Genomic DNA, 17,535 nt, shown 5'->3' on the forward strand with positions numbered 1-17,535 from the left:
AGACATAAAAGGGGAAATAGGCATTTCTGTTAATTGTGCACATCCATCCAGATGTTTAATGATCAGGTTAACTTATCACAATCTTATTAACAAATAAAGCTTATTGTTGCAATGTGGGCTCTGCTGGTAAGGGTGACATTTATTGCCTGTTTTTAGTTGCCCTTAAGAATTTGATTTGATTTATTATTGTCACATGCATTAACATACAGTGAAAAGTATTGTTTCTTGTGCACTATACAGACAAAACATACCGTTCATAGAGAAGGAAACGAGAGAGTGCAGAATGTAGTGTTACAGTCATAGCTAGGGTGTAGAGAAAGATCAACTTAATGCAAGGTAAGTCCATTCAAAAGTCTGACAGCAGCAGGGAAGAAGCTGTTCTTGAGTCGGTTGGTACATGACCTCAGACTTTTGTATCTTTTTCCTGAAGGAAGAAGGTGGAAGAGAGAATGTCTGGGGTGCGTGGGGTCCTTAATTATGCTGGCTGCTTTGCCGAGGCAACGGGAAGTGTAAACAGAGTCAATGGCTGGGAGGCTGGTTTGCGTGATGGATTGGGCTACATTCATGACCTTGTGTAGTTCCTTGCGGTCTTGGGCAGAGCAGGAACCATACCAAGCTGTGATATGCAGAAAGAATGTTTTCTATGGTGCATCTGTAAAAGTTGGTGAGAGTCGTAGCTGACATGCCAAATTTCCTTCGTCTTCTGAGAAGGTAGAGGCGTTGATGGGCTTTCTTATCTAAAGTGTTGGCATGATGTGCCAAAGATGTGCGGGATAGGTTGATTGGACATTCTAAATTGCCCCGTGGTATCCCGGGATGCATAGGTTAGGGGGGTTAGTGGGTAAATATGTAGGGATATGTGGATAGGGCCTGGGTGGACCTGTGGTTGGTGCAGACTCGATGGGCCGAATGGCCTCTTTCTGCACTGTAGGATTCTATGAGGGGACCAGGACAGGTTGTTGGTGATCTGGACACCTAAAAACTTGAAGCTCTCGACCCTTTCTACTTTGTCCCCATTGATGTGGTGATTTGCTGGAAAAGGGGCCAAGAAATTTAGTTGAGGCAGACTCCTTGAGAGTATAGTTAAGGGTCTGAACTCTGGCCCACTTGAAAAAGATGGTCGGATTACTCTTCTTGATTCTAGTTTCTATTTGATGTAATGGGCTTGTTAGTATTTGTAATAGCACCCTCTTGTGGCAATTTCTGTATGTAAATTTAAAAAGCAGAATAAACCATTTTGTTTGACAGTGGAACTCCATAAAGTTTATTTATTAGTCACAAGTAAGATGTACATAAACACTGCAATGAAGTTACTGTGAATGGGGACGATTTTGCATCTGCATTTGCTGCAAGCGTAAATGATGAAGCAGGTGCAATATCTAGCGAGAGTCGGGAAACGAAATTCCCACCGTCGAGATCTTTTTCCTGATTTTCCCACCCCTTGCCGGTGACGTAACGAGGTTCTCCCCCATTTAAATGCATTTTAATAAATTTTAATATTATTAATGTGCATCCTCACTGCATGATTTCCCCCCTCTCTGCATATCTAAACCTTACCTACAACAGCTCAGGACAACGGGGTTCAGTCGAAGAGAACCAGCCAGAAATGCCAAGCTACGTATAACCCCCGGGATGGAGAGCTCTTGATACTTTGTGCAGTTAGGGTTGGGGTGGGGGATAGCCTCCAAAACCTTTGTGAAAATGGTGTGCTACAGTTGCAAGAAGAAAGATCATCTTGCCAACGTATGTTGAAAGAATGTAGATGGAGAAATACTAGCTGGAGGAAACAGCTGTCACTGCATATGATTGTTGAACAACACCAGGTCAATGAGGGATCGGTTGAGATCCACACTATGTAAAGCACAAAGATGTCCCCTGGAAATTCAGAGGATCACAGTCCAAGTCATGTTGGATGGAACTCTGATAAACATGGAGAGTGACATGAATGCATCAGTTAATGTGATTCATGAATCACTATCCCATAAAAATTCAAGTCAATGTCAACTGGAGAAATTATGCAATGGAGGAGAGAAAAGTCCCACAATGGGAAGTGTAACGAGGCAAACCAATTGTGTAACAAATTGGTAGACGGTGCCACACTTGTACCGTACAATATGTTCAAAAAGGTTAAGCTAGTGTGTGATGCCTGTCCATAAGGAATAGTTGCTGTGATCTCTCACATGTTGGACAATTGTGAGAGAGACCAGTTGTATTTGCTTCAGTACCAGTGAGTGGAATTATGCTCAGGTAGAAGACGACGCATTATTTTTGATTTTTGGTGTAGGAAGATTTCAACAATACCTGTATGGTTGTAATTTCACAATTGAAACAGATCCTAAGCCATTGATGGCTATTTTGAATCCAGGTTTCAAGTACTCACTTTAGCAGCACTTCAAGTGCAGAAATGAACATTGATTTTGTCTGCTTATCAGTGTGACATTAATTACAGACAATCAGAAGATCATTATAATGACAATGCGATGTCTATCCAACAGGGTTATTTTTCTCTTCATGCATAGATGAGTTGTCAGTAACAGCTGATTGATCGAACAATTTACAGGGATCCTGTATTGGCAAGTGCATATGATTATGTCAGAAATGAGTGGCCAACACAGAACTGGATTTAGAAATCAGGCCATTTTTTATGCGCAAGAATAAACTGTCAGCTGATAACGGTTATGTTCTATGAGGAGTCAGGGTGTAATTCCTGAGAGGTGTAGATCACAGTTGCTATGTGATCTACAGGTTCAACACTTTCAGAATGAGCTTGACAAAGAGTCTAGCAAAAACCTATCTTTAGTGGACAGGGTTAGATGAGGATATAGAGGCACAGTGATACAGTAGAGTAGTTAATTTTTAAAAAAATGCTTGGCAATTAACTGTCAGTCATCATCACCTGGTGCATTCTCCATGGCAATGCCTCTACCAATCAGAGTTCCATGCCAACCAATCAGCATTCTTTGCTCATGCTGTAGAAATATTGTTTCCCTAATGTTGGTATTCTTGTGAATTATGATGAGTGCATGACAAAAGGATTCTACAAAAGAAATTTTTTTCAGCAATAACATTCACCCATTCACCAACATATTCAGTAACATTCACACTGAAGATTTAAACTTTCCTGATGGCAGCTGGTGCTGTAAGTAGTGGTGCTTCTGCACTGATTGTCTTTTCTGCTACCTGTGTGGATTCCTGAGCTGAGTGACATCTAGCTGCTGCATCAGAAGATGAATCCGTTTAAATGTAACCAGGTAAGTTTACAGTTTTCTGACTGATCAGAGTCAGATGCAGAGGTCCAATTGGACCGAAGAGTATGCACCAGTGTTTTTGGTCTGCAAAGATATGATATCAGCTTGATGAAAACTATAATATATTTTGTCAATAGCTATATACCTGTGTGTATGGTACCTGGGTCTGTAAGATTGTGACATGATTGATGAAATATAGAAGAGTTGCTGATAATCAATACTCACTTGAATGATTAAATTAAGAAGCACATCAAATGTAATGCCTTTAATATGGCAGTTTTCACATTATGATGTATTTGTTTTAATTTTAGAAGCAATGCCTATGATACTATGCAGATTTTAGAAATGTTTGAGCTCAGACCTCATTAGCATGATCTCCAAGCCACAAAAAGACTCTTTAAAATATGACATATTTAAAATTTATGAATTGTTGGGCACTTGTGTTAATTGTATTTCTAGGCCTTTGAAATGTTTGTTCTATCTAATATGCCTCTCAATAGGTTATGGTACCCAAACATTTGTAGAAAGGTTAATGTCAGGGTGCAATGGAATGTTGGGATATAGGTTTGATTGCTCCCACATCGGATCAATTTCTGACCTATCCATCAGTGTTTCAAAACTCCTCTTTGGGCAGCTTCATCTTTCTTTCTTCACAACCAAACAATGCTATCATGGGTAGCTATAGAGGCCACTTGGGTGTTATCAGCAGTTGTCCACCTAAATTTAACCAAAACAGATTTTATAATATGGTTGGGTTAGTGATGCAGCTCAGTGACATATTTTGGGAGCTTAACTGTGTAATTTTGTCTGCCTGATTGTGAACTTTTGGGCATTAAATTGAGGCCTTGTCTGTCACCTCAGCGACACAAAGAAAATCCCATTGTGCTGTTTGAAGAGAGTCTCTGGTAATTTATCTTGTTGCTTATGGGATCTTGCTGGGTGCTAATTGATGGCCATGTTTGCATACAACATTGACTACATTTCAAACATACAAGATTGACAATGAACTACTTGGGGTTATTCTGAGATAGTGAAAGGCATCAATTTGAATTAATTACCCCAGCACTTTCTGCAGCAGCATCTGATAAGGTCCAAAGTCCAACATCTGGGGCTCACTGGACCATACCATTTGTGCACATGGGGCTAGTTATAATTATTATTAATGCACTGTACAATTTTTTTGAGAATGTAAATAAAACTTCTGGATCCTCCTGACTTTTATCTTGCTTCTTGAAGTTAAAAAAAATCTATTTTAAAATATTTGTATTTTTAATTCCCTTAAGTATTGGTTTTGCTATTTTCCTCAAAGCAATACTTGGTACATTCATTGAAGTTCTTAAGTATTAATTATCTGGATCCTTTTCCCATAAATAATCCAAAAAGAATAATCGGCTCCAGCTAGTCCTTCTGAAGTCCTGTCCAATTTATTGTCTTTCTTCTGCCTTAGTCTTTACTAAATTTCAAATCTAATTATACTGAGTATTGATCTTAAACGCGGTATGAATTTTGTGTTCCTTTTCTCTATCTTGGCTGCAGAGAGAGTGGCGATAATAAAGAAAATAAACTGTGGCAACTGAAGAATACAAATCATCTTTGGAAATGTGCAGAACTGTGCTATTTTCTTGATGTGGAGATGCTGACGTTGGACTGGGGTAAACACAGTAAGAAATTTAACAACACCAGGTTAAAGTCCAACAGGTTTATTTGGTAGCAAAAGCCACAAGCTTTCGGAGCTCCAAGCCCCTGCTTCAGATGAGTGGGAATTCTGTTCACAAACAGGGCATATAAAGACACAGACTCAATTTACATGAATAATGGTTGGAATGTGAATACTTACAACTAATCAAGTCTTTAAGATACAAACAATGTGAGTGGAGAGAGCATCAAGACAGGCTAAAGAGATGTGTATTGTCTCCAGACAGGACAGCCAGTGAGACTCTGCAGGTCCAGGCAAGCTGTGGGGATTACAAATAGTGTGACATGAACCCAATATCCCGGTTGAGGCCGTCCTCACGTGTGCGGAACTTGGCTATCAGTTTCTGCTCAGCGACTCTGCGCTGTCGTGTGTCGTGAAGGCCGCCTTGGAGAATGCTTACCCGAATATCAGAGGCCGAATGCCCGTGACCACTGAAGTGCTCCCCACGGTGTTCATTCATCCGTTGTCGCAGCGTCTGCATGGTTTCCCCAATGTACCATGCCTCGGGACATCCTTTCCTGCAGCGTATCAGGTAGACAACATTGAACACTGCTTGACAATCACCAGGCAAGACTGTTCTCTTCCTGTTGGGGAGCACTTCAGCGGTCATGGGCCTCTGATATTCGGGTAAGCATTCTCCAAGGCGGCCTTCACGACACACGATGGCGCAGAGTCGCTGAGCAGAAACTGATAGCCAAGTTCTGCACACATGAGGATGGCCTCAACCGGGATATTGGGTTCATGTCACACTATTTGTAATTCCCACAGCTTGCCTGGACCTGCAGAGTCTCACTGGCTGTCCTGTCTGGAGACAATACAGATCTCTTTAGCCTGTCTTGGTGCTCTCTCCACTCACATTGTTTGTATCTTAAAGACTTGATTTGCTGTAAGTATTCGCATTCCAACCATTATTCATGTAAATTGAGTTTGTGTCTTTATATGCCCTGTTTGTGAACAGAATTCCCACTCACCTGAAGAAGGGGCTTGGAGCTCCGAAAGCTTGTGTGGCTTTTGCTACCAAATAAACCTGTTGGACTTTAACCTGGTGTTGTTAAACTTCTTACTATTTTCTTGCCCAGGTTGCAGTAAGTGAAGTTGTTAGGCTATAGTTTAACTTGAAACAGAGGGCTGTCATATCTCTCTGAAATAATGGGAATTGGATGCTTGGCTCTTTGATGTTTTTAATTTTTGAGCTTTGGTAAAATGAACAGTGCGTTTAGAGTGAAGAGTTCACAAAAATATAGTTGGAGGCTCTCTGGTTATGATTAAGTTGTCTAATTTAATCTTGCAAACAGAAGAAACTAAGCCACTTAGAACTTCATTGAAAAGGGACATAATACATTTCTAAAATGCTGTAAGCTTTCAGTTACTTTTCATCACTTTTAGAATAGGAATTTTCTATTCTAGTTGTATCTCTTTTTTTTCTTTTAGGTTAATATCTTGATTTATTTTTCAATCAAGTCTATTTTGATTGTTGACCTAGGAACATATACACAGTTTGGTTTTCTCCATTAATACCCAGGTTGTTAATTTTCTCCTGGCATCTTTTACTATTTTTTGCTTCATTTAAAGTTTTGGTTTTCTTCATCTTCAAAGAATGCACTCTGGAGCACTACAGGTTGATTTCAAATGTACACTCGGAGTTTCTTTGATTTGCTGAGAGACCACTATCCTAGTTGATTTTGGAGCATTGCATGTTGGGTACAACCGACCTTTTCTCAAATGAGCCATGAGCTAAAAGAATGCTCTAAATTTGGTTTGGTTGATTTTTTTTTACATGGGCTGATTCTCTTCAAAATCAGAAATTGTGTCTGACATTCTTGTTTAATAAATATGGAGGGAAATTACTATTCTTTTCAGTAACTCTGAAAACCTACCCTCATGCCACAGGTTAAATATTCTACTGTGCCCCAAGAGTATGGCTTGACTGCTATGCATATGCATTGCACCAGTATTCTGTTTCCATTTCTATACCAGTCTGTACTCGGTGACATTGCCAGTTTAGTGTTAAATTTGGACAGTTTCCTGCCCATACAAACTTGTTGGGGACTAGTTGAGATTACCTCAGCTCATTTACCCAACTGGCTGGGTATCTGACACAGAAGGAACCAATCACAATGCATTAAGATTCACTTGAAGCTTAAAACTTGAAAATTCCACAGAAGTACACTTCTGTTTGGCTGATGTAGTCCACACTCACTATTCTTGTAGGGACATTGCTGACTTCTTTAAGTAAAGTTAGGAATTGGTTGTATGAGCAAGATTTGGGGACTGCTGGTTTATAACCATCAGAAATCACAGAGCTCACGGGTAGGTTCTGCTGGTTTATACAGCTAGGACCAGCATACCCAGTTGGGGTATTAGCTATGCAGGAAATCTACAAGCTCCTAGAGACGGGACCTGGAAGATAGATCTAATAAACAATCCTCAAAGAATCTGACGCAGGATCAGTTCTGTTCAAATTTCCCATCACTAGGTTTACCAACGTATGTCAGTTTCTGGCCCCTAACAGATAGCATCAACTTCTGAGGAACAACCGGGAATGCAAACCATGACAAAATGTGCAAGTGCATTTACAAAACCTTAAAATTACGGCATTGGCTCAGACCCTCAACTTTTTGAAGGTCTAGAACTTAAACAACAAACGAAACTCAGATAAAGTAGGCACCTAACTTTAGTCCCACTTCCAGATAATGCTTGCCAGCAACTGTCTTCCAGATTTGTTTCCTCATAGATATATGACACGTGGTAGAAGAATTTGCATCAAACAGCTTCTAACATAGAAACTAGAAGTAGGATTAGGGAATTTGGCCCTTTGAGCCTTCTGTCATTCATTTTGATCATGGCTGATCATCAAATTCAATATTCTGATCCTCCCTTCCACCCCATATCCCTTGATCACTTTATCCCCAAGAGCTATGTCTAATTTCTTGAAATCACACAACATTTTGGCCTCAACTATATTCTGTGATAGTGAATTCCACACATTCACCACCCTCTGGTGAAAAAATTTCTCCCCACCTCAGTTCCAAAAGGTTTACCCCTTAACCGCAAACTAGGACCCCTCATTCTGGACTCCTCCACCATTGGGAACATTCTTTCTGAATCTACCCTGTCTAACCCTGTTAGAATTTTATAAGTTTCTTTGAGAACCCCTCCAGTGAATATAATCCTAACCGCCTCTCCTCATATGACAGACATGCCATCCCAGGAATCAGCCTGATAAACCTTTGCTGTACTCTCTCTATAGCAAGGACATCCTTCCTCAGATAAGAACACCAAAACTGCAGACAATACTCCAGGTGTGGCCTCACCAATGCCCTATACAATTGTAGCAAAACATCCCTATCTTTATATTCAAATTCTATCGCTATGAAGGCCAGCATACTATTTGCCTTCTTGACTGCGTGCTGTACCTGCGTGCTTGCTTTCAGCAACTGATGCACGAGGACACCAAGGTCTCACTTAGTGTCCACCTCTCTCAATTTACACCAATTCAATTAATAATCTGTCTTCCTATTATTGCTACCAATGTGGATAACCTCACATTTATCCACATTATACTGCATCCGCCATGCATATGCCCACACACTCAGCCTGTCCAAATCACACTGAAGCATCTCTGCATCCTCCTCACAGTTCGTTCGCCCATGCAACTTTGTATCATCTGCAGATTTGGAGATAATACATTCAGTTCCCTCTTCATGCCTTCCAAGCTTAATGAAAGAGACACAAGTTTCATTTCATTAATAAGGGATGTATTTGATTGTCTGTCACACGTGGATGGACAGAAAAGAAAGTTTGGTATGAGAAGGTCATTCAGTGAAATGTCCTAATTTTCCCTTTCCCATTAACTTTCAAGCACATTGTAAATGTGATTAACTCAGTTTCAGCATTTGCTGACTATCCTTGGTATATGGGGAAAGGAATCCTTCAGATCTCCCTCTCTTACACTTCAGGCAGACTTTTAATTGGTAATGGGTTGAAAGGTCATGGGGAGAAGGCAGGAAAATGGGGATGAAGAGCATATCAGCCATGATCGAATGGCGGTGTGGACTCGATGGACCGAATGGCCTGGTTCTGCTCCTATATCTTATGAACTTTTGTCACTGAGAGAAGTAGGACTGCTTCGAGATGGGAGGGATGGTGGGAACCAGTTCCAGCTTTCTGTGATCGTACCTACTTCTAAGACAAGATGAGTCTAAGTTGAGTAACCCAGGGCTTGGATACCCGAGCGGTATTAGAAACCAGGAGTTGTTAAGGTCCAGCGGCTACACTGCTTGTAGGCCAGGAAGTACAGGAGTGTTTCTCTATCTTTCCTTTGAAGTAAGTTTTTTGCCCCACCACCTTACTCTCTCACCTCAGCACCTGGTCAATCCATTCCTCCTCTCTGCCAGACTTGAATCCCACCAGCCAACCACTCTTGATTTCTGAGGGCTTTAAGCAGTCCCTCTTGGCTGCTGCAAACTACAAGTTTTCCATGCTTAACAACCAGCTGCCGGGTAGGGATGGAGTAAAATAATTCTAATGAGGTCCTTCCCATTAAATTCAGCAAGGCAGCTGTATTTCTGGTTTTGCACATTTCCCGGGCCACTGGTGGGATACCTGCTCCCTTCTTTGCCTTCCCGTAAAAAGCTAGGCCTGTTTTCCAGTATTTACATGGAAACCCTTTCATAATTTTTAATACTTGCTTAATTCCCAATGAGACTTCTCTGCTCCAGTCAATATGGCTTTTTGAAAAGTGATTAACACACTGTGCCATGCCTTTCAACCACATTCAGATTTTCGATTCAGGCAATGCATAAACATTTTCCATTGGTATATGGATGAAAATATTTGCTGGATTGCGTGAGTTTCATTAGTCTACCCTTGCATTATTCATAATTTTACATTTTCTGTTTATTTTCCATTTATTGATGCTAAAATACTTTTTGTTATGTAACTTAAGGGTATCCAAAATACACATTTCTTTTTCCATGTAAGTTTCATTGTATAAGTTAACCTGTGGCTGTTAATATTGCTGCAACTTGTTCAGTCTGCAATACATATTATGTGGGATTTTCCCATTCTTTTTGCCGATGGGATCTTCTTTTCCTGCTGACAGCGCACCCACTTTCTGGCAGAGTGGAGGGGATTTAATGGGAAATCCCATTGACAGCGGCGGGACCAGAAGATCCTATCACCGGCCAACGGTGGGCCGCCTCCCACGGCCATGAAATACGCCATGGGGGGGAGTCAGAGAATCCCACCTGTTCTAAACTTGAAATAACTTAATATGAAATAATTTTTACAACAGGTCAACAACATTGGATTTTCCTACTCAGTACAGTAATTCCTGACATCCACCTCTGAAGGATGTACATAGATCCAAAGAATCTACTTAGTGCAAGAAGAGGCCAGTGGGCCCATTGCGTTTGCACAGACTCTCCAAAAGTGTATCCCTCCCCGGCCCTCTCCCTGCCATATCCACATAAACCTGCACATTTATGATGGCTAATCCACCCAACCTACACATCTTTGGACATGCAGACAGGGGGAGAATGTGCAAACTCTACACAGTCACCCAAGACCGGAATCCCTTCACTGTATAGCTTTCCGTAGTATGACTTAAACTTTATAGCTAGATTATAAAAGCACTATTTTATTTGGCTAACTGACATCCTTTCAGAGGCTGTTTGTTATAACTTTTAGCTCCATTCTCACATCTGCTTGAGGGCATTGAGAACATGTGGTTTGAGAACAAGCTAGTAAGCTGTACTTAAATGACAGACTGTGTATTTACTAAGTAACCTCTAAATAAGGAATGGAGGCAGTGGTTAATGCAATTTCAAGGTGATTAAAGCAAAGGGATAAACTCCTAAGTCTCCGCCCACGTTTTGAACTTAATCTGCTGTGGTTCTTCCAAGCTGCCGTGCAAGGAAGTAATTTTCTAATTGCTGGTGTACAGTGTTTGCAGTCAGGAAATGGAGAAGTATCTGATGTTCTATTTTGCAATGTTGTTGATGAAACTTGCACTGGAGACTAAGCTTTCTTGTCTTTTGGATGATCTTGTAGTTCATATTAAAAGCTGCGTTTCTACTGAGCCATTCTGCAGGGTACGTGCGAACCACATAGCATTACTAATGCTGAATCATGCCTAGTAGAATTTGTTTTACAAAGAGCCACTGGCTAGCAGGTTTTCTGTTAATGGATTTTGTTTGAAGTTTGTTTAGAATTGTCCTACCAATATGCTCAGCACTGCTGGTTGGTACTATATGGTTAATCAATTGTGCATAATGTTTCTTGCTAAGTGAGCTTGTTTGATATCCAATAATTTATTCTGAAATGTGGCCATTGATTTTTTTTTGAACAAATGTTGCATTTTATGTACCGGTAGAAGTTTTTGGCTTTTTACCAAAGTCCTCTTGAGTATCAGTACTTTTGAAAGGCTGGATGCTCCTTAACTTGAGTTGTAAAACTATTTTTTTTATAACATTGCTTCCTAAAGTTTACAGGTAAAGCATTTGTTTGCTGTGCAACTGAATGTTAAAGATATAAATAAATTGACTCTTGAAGCTTTTGTTGACATGAATATTTTTACATTGGCTATTCATAATTATAGTTGCATTGCAGAGGCTGGAATATTGGTGATTAATAAGCAAAGGCTATTATGCAGTATGGGAATTAATACAATTGTGCTGATTGACAAATTATGCACTTTTCGATGTGAAAACCTTATGCAAATTGCAGCTCAATCTGCTGTAATGCAAGAATTTGGTATGAATGCATTTTCATATACATGGGATGTGGGCTTTGCTGGTTAGGCTAATTTATTGCCGATCCTTAATTGCCCTTAAGAAGGTGGTGGTGAGCTGCCTTCTTGACTGCTGCATTCCATATGGTGTAAGTACACCCACAGTACTGTTGGGAGAGAGTTCCAGAATTTTGACCCAGTTATAATGTAGAAACAGTGATATATTTCCAAGTCAAGATGGTGAGTGGTTGGAGAAGAAATTCAGGTGTAGGCATTCCCATGTATCTGTTGCCCTTGTCTTTCTTGCAACACCAGGTTAAAGTCGAACAGCTTTATTTGGAATCATGAGCTTTCAGAGAGCTGCTTCTTCCTTACCTGAGGAAGGAGCAGTGCTCCGAAAGCTCGTGATTCCAAATAAACCTGTTGGACTTTAACTTGGTGTTGTGAGTCTCCTTACTGTCCCCACCCCAGTCCAACGCCGGCATCTCCACATCTTGTCTTTCTTGATGGTAGTCGTGGGTTTGGAAGGTGCTGTCTAAGGAGCCTTGTTGAGTTCCTGCAGTGCATCTACTGCTGCTACTGTGTGTTGGTGATGGAGGGTGTGAATGTTTGAGGATGGGATCCCACGCATGCAGACTGTTTTGACCCGATTTATGTCAAATTTCTTGAGTGTTGTTGGAGCAGTACTCATCCATGCAAAAAAGCGTTTTCTATCAGATTCCTGACTTGTGTTTGTGGTTTGTGGACAGGCATTGGATAATCCCCAGGATGTCAATAGCAGTAATTTCAGCAATGGTAATGCCTTTGAATGTCAAGGAACGATGGTTAGGTTTTCTCTTATTGGAGAGGGTCATTGCCTGGCACTTGTGTGGTATGACTGTTGCTTGCCACTGTTAGCCCAAGCCTGGATATTGTCCGGATCTTGCTGTATTTGGACATGGACTGCTTCAATATCTGCAGTCATTAGTAAAATCCCTATTTCTGGTCATTGATGAAGCAACCAAAGATGGTTGGTCCTAGAACACTATCCTGAGGAACTCCAGCAGTGATGACTTGGAGCTGAGATGTTTGACCTCCAACAACCACAGCCATCTTCCTTTGTACTAGGTATGACTTCAGCCAGTGGAGAACTGCCCGCGCCCCCCCCACCCCTCTCCCCAATTCCAGTTTTGCCAAGGGCTCCTTGATGCCACACTTGGTCAGCTGTAGCCTTGATGACAAGGGCAGTCACTCTCACCGCCACTCTAGAGTTTAGCTCTTTGGTCCATATTTGAACCAAGGTTGTAATGAAGCCAGGCGCTGATTGGCCCTAGTAGAACCCAAACTGAGTGTAGTGAACAAGTTATTGCTAAGCAAATGTTGCTTGCTCGTGCTGTTGATGACGACTTCTGTCATTTTACTGATGATCAAGAATAGACCAGGGGATTCAATAATACTAGTAATCCCAGAAAAGTTATTTTGTTCAGAATCTTTTTCAAATTTCTGTTGTTTTACACACTTTATTTTTATTGCAGGAGATTTTTGTTATGTTATCATCGCTCCCGAAGGCAGTGACTGTTCCATGGTACTGGCAGCCACTGATTTTCTTGTTCTTGACTGTTCTTCATGGGCATTTTATGCTAGGCAATTTGAGATCTGTACATTTAAAAACATAATGTGCACTGACACGGTTATCAGTACCATTTTATATTCATTTACTATTCACTTGCTATAATTCATTGTTAATTGCTTTTCCTCCATGAAATGCTAAATTGGATTTTAGGATGTATGCTGAATACCTTACCCGACCCAAGAATGATTGAATCATTTAATGGAAGGCAGATTTTGTCAGAAGAAAATTGCACATGACATTTATCAATTAGTAGGGTCAAAAGACTAATTTGTTGGAAAAATGGGAAGGACTAGTGTGCATGGGTTTTATTAAGGAACATCTGTGTCATTGTCTAGCTTTAACTCTCAGTCCAATTTGTAAAGCTACATAAGCAACTTCAAACTCAAACTCAGCTGAAGCACCAAGGCCCATAGTACAAGACATGAAGATTGAAAACAATACAATAGAAAATGTTGTGAATGAAAAAGTCATGATTATATGACTCCCAACCTTCAATTTAAAAGGTCTGTAGATTGTATAGGGAATGTGCGATTGTGAAAAATAAGGGGTTTCATAGTTTTTGAATTCCTGGGAATGAAGAAATTCAAGGAGGAGTAACTCGTAAACTTATTGATAGTTGTAAAATGTCCTATATTTCACTTGGAGCTGCAGAATAGTCATAATTAATTGAAAGGGTCATAGAATCCATAGAAGGCCATTCGGTCCATCGCGTCTGCACCGACTCTCTGACAGAGCACCTTACCTATGTCCATGAACCCATATATTTACCCCACTAATTCCCCAACCTACACATCTTGGGACACTAAGGGACGATTTAGCATGGCCAGTGCAGCTAACCTGCACATCTTTGGACTGTGGGAGGGGGCCGAAGCACCCAGAGGAAATCCCCGCAGACACGGGAAGAATGCAAACTCCACACAGTCACCAAAGGCTGGAATCGAACTGCGTCCCTGATGCTGTGAGGCAGCAGCACCAACCACTACACCACAGTGCCGCCTTTTGTGAAATAAAGATCAGCAGTGATTATTTTCTAAAACCAAATGTTAAAAGAGTAGCTAAAATTACATTGCAAATCTTATTGATAGGGCATCATAAACCTATATATAGAAATGGTTAATGAGTAAACATATTAAAAGAGGTCAGTCTACCTTAATGCATATCTTCTTTCACAACTCAATTCTTTGTGCTCACCTCCAGTGACTGACAGGGGAATCTGAGGGGTGCAGGACAGGTAGGAAGACACGCAGGGTACTTGCGTTTATTAGCCGTATCATAGAATGTAATAGCAGGGAAGTAATGCTACTGTGTATCAAACATCGGTTGGACCACAGCTGATGCACAGTGCACAGCTCTGGTCACGGCTTTCCAGAGAATGTGTGATCACACAGGAGCATGTATAAAGGAGATTTAAGCGAATATTGCCAAAAATAAAGATTTTTAATGAAGTAAAGATTAGAAACACTCGGGTTGTTTTTTTGAAATAAAGGAGGCTAAATGGAAACTGAAGTATATATATATTGTGACAGACCAAGAGTTGGATTTTTTTTAGGAGATGGTGATAATGACAGATTTAAAAGGGAGAGGGCAAACACCTGGAGAGAACTGTTTACAATACCAGTTAACACGGGGTCCTGAATGGGAATGTCGGTGATCAGCAGTAGTAGAGGTTTAAAGCATCAGTACTGTAGCAGAGTGTCTAATGGTATTTACCATTGGTTGTCCTTGCATGTTTAGGTATCTGCATTTTTTGAGTGGCAAGTTGCCTAAAAACAGGTAACTGAGGGAAACCTGGCAGTGAGGCACACTGTGAAATGCTGCTTTCGTAAAGGTAATGGTGGGGTAGCACATCTCAGACACCATTAAATATTGGTATTAATTGCACATCTGTTCTTGCCAGTTATGCTTAAATAACAAAGTACCGTTAGCCTCATCATTATTTTGACATAAAATCTGACGTAATGACAATACCTGTCTTTTTACGGCTGAAATACTGCTACAGTGTTTAATCTAGTGCAAATTAGATTGGATTTTGGAATCAGCTGGTTACATTTTCCTAATTCCACATAGAATTCTGAATTGTAGTTGCAAATGGTTAGGTTTTCATTGTAACATTGATCTCCAAAAGTAGTGTAGTATCTGGTTATATATCTTTAACCAGATTTTCTGAATTGATAATTTTATGGCTCTAAATCTTAAATGAACATGTAATTGATATTGATTGTGCAAATAATAATCAGGACCTCCCACATCCCAGTCCCTCCCACCTTCTTCCGTCAGGAGAAAGATACAAAAGTCTGAGGTCACGTACCAACCAACTCGAGAACAGCTTCCCTGCTGCCATCAGACTTTTGGATGGACGTACCTTGCACTAAGTTGATCTTTCTCTACACCCTAGCTATGACTGCACCCTCTCCTTTCCTTCTCTATGTACGGTATACTTTGTCTGTTTAGCACGCAAGTAACAATACTTTTCATTGTATACCAATACATGTGACAATAATAAATCAAATCAAAATAATATGACTACTATACAGTCTTGTGTAAAAGCAAGGCTGCAATTTTTTGTTTGCAGTGAAGAGGAATTTATGTTACCACTCCTTTTCCAGCACCGAGTGCCATTTTCCAACAAATGAGTAGACTAGTATCATCAAACCCTGGTTTGATGTATTCCTGGGAGTTTCATTATATGAACCCCTATCTCTTCACCGCACACCACCGCCCCCGCCCCACCACCACTACCATGCTCATAGTACTGAGTGTTGGATAACTTAGCAGCAGTGGAGGAGTCAAGTGAGGTTCCGGTAAGGTCAGCTGGGTGTTGTCAACATAGATGTGAAAACCTGATGCTGGCCACTTAATATATCCATCCACACAGCACACTGTCTTCCATGGCGACTGGAAATTGAAAAGATTAAAGACATGTAATAGATCTGCTGACTCCAAAAGTAGCACATAACCTTTAACCTGTCTGTTCATATATGTTTTACTTTCAATGTGTAAGACATAGCTTTGTTGGTTCTCCTGTTGGCCTATGTACCTGGGATTGCACCAGCATTGCAATTCATACATGAATAGGGTGGCACAGTGGTTTGCACTGCTGCGTCACAGTGCCAGGGACTCAGTTTCAATTCCAGCCCCTTGGGTGGAGTGTGCACATTCTTCCCGTGTCTGGGTGGTTTTCCTTCAGGTGCTCTGGTTTCCTCCCATGGTCCTAAAATGCGGATTGGCCATGCTAAATTGCCCCTTGGTGTAGGTTGTGCAGGTTAAGGGGATTAGCAAGGTAAAAATGTGAGCTTATGGGGATAGGACAGGAGGTGGGACAGGTAATGAAGCTCGTTGGGGAGTCGGTGCAGGTGTGATGGGCCAAATGGCCTTTATCTGCACAGTAGGGATTCTCTGATTCTGTGACATTGCTCAATTAAGTGGTAGGCAGATCTTTGGATTGACCATAGCATCCTTTTAATGGAAAATACCACTGGCATAGCCACTGTATGGTAGTAGCATGAAATGGCTTGCTGTTGTTCAATTTTTTTGTTGTCTTTGAGGTAATCTTCGGCTCTTTGCCCAGGCTTCAGACTTACATCGGCTATTTTTTCCAATCTGTTTCCAGTTTCTCTACAACTCTTTCCAAGCTAACTATTCAAGCTAATTGCTTTCTGCCACAAGGCTCTGTGAGGACCACTGTAGATCTATTCCACTAGCTGCAAACTATACAAGTCTTCCAACTGCTTTCCCTCATGAAACCCAAACAGAACAGCTGCTCTGTCACCAAACACACACAAATTAAACAAAATAGCCTTCTAACCCCACACCCTGTCTCCTTGACAACCTGACATGCTTTGGGGTGATTCAAACAGAAATGCAAACAAAGTATTTTACCTTTGACACAACTCCTGGGTTCTCATAGAATCCTACAGTGCAGAAAGAGGCTATTCGGCCCATCGAGTCTGCACCAACCACAATCCCACCCAGGACCTATCCCTATATCCCTACATATTTACCCACTAATCCCTCTAACCTATGCATCCCGGGACACTAAGGGGCAATTTAGAATGGCCGATCAACCTAACCCGCACATCTTTGGACTGTGGGAGGAAACCGGAGCACCCGGGGGAAACCCACGCAGACACAGGGAGAATGTGCAAACTCCACACAGACAGTGACCCAAGCCGGGAATCAAGCCCAGGTCCTTGGAGCTGTGAAGCAGCAGTGCTAACCACTGTGCTACTGTGCCACCCTGTAACCT

The 17,535-nt window shown here is 41.1% G+C and overlaps 1 protein-coding gene across 4 annotated transcripts in view; it reads left to right on the forward strand.

The window, feature by feature from the left end:
- Nucleotides 1-17,535, forward strand: part of LOC144504529 (rho guanine nucleotide exchange factor TIAM2-like) — a 314,348-nt gene that overhangs the window by 226,782 nt on the left and 70,031 nt on the right. Inside the window, exon 1 of one of the 4 annotated variants that reach the window (XM_078229961.1) lies at nucleotides 10,905-11,039. The exons of the other annotated variants lie outside the window; for them this stretch is intronic. Coding sequence (XP_078086087.1) covers nucleotides 10,908-11,039 — 132 coding nt within the window. The 5' untranslated portion in view covers nucleotides 10,905-10,907. Of the gene's footprint in view, nucleotides 1-10,904; nucleotides 11,040-17,535 lie in introns of those variants that run through there. 4 annotated transcript variants of the gene reach the window in all.

Source organism: Mustelus asterias, chromosome 15, assembly GCF_964213995.1.
Source record: "Mustelus asterias chromosome 15, sMusAst1.hap1.1, whole genome shotgun sequence".
Taxonomy (NCBI): domain Eukaryota; kingdom Metazoa; phylum Chordata; class Chondrichthyes; order Carcharhiniformes; family Triakidae; genus Mustelus; species Mustelus asterias.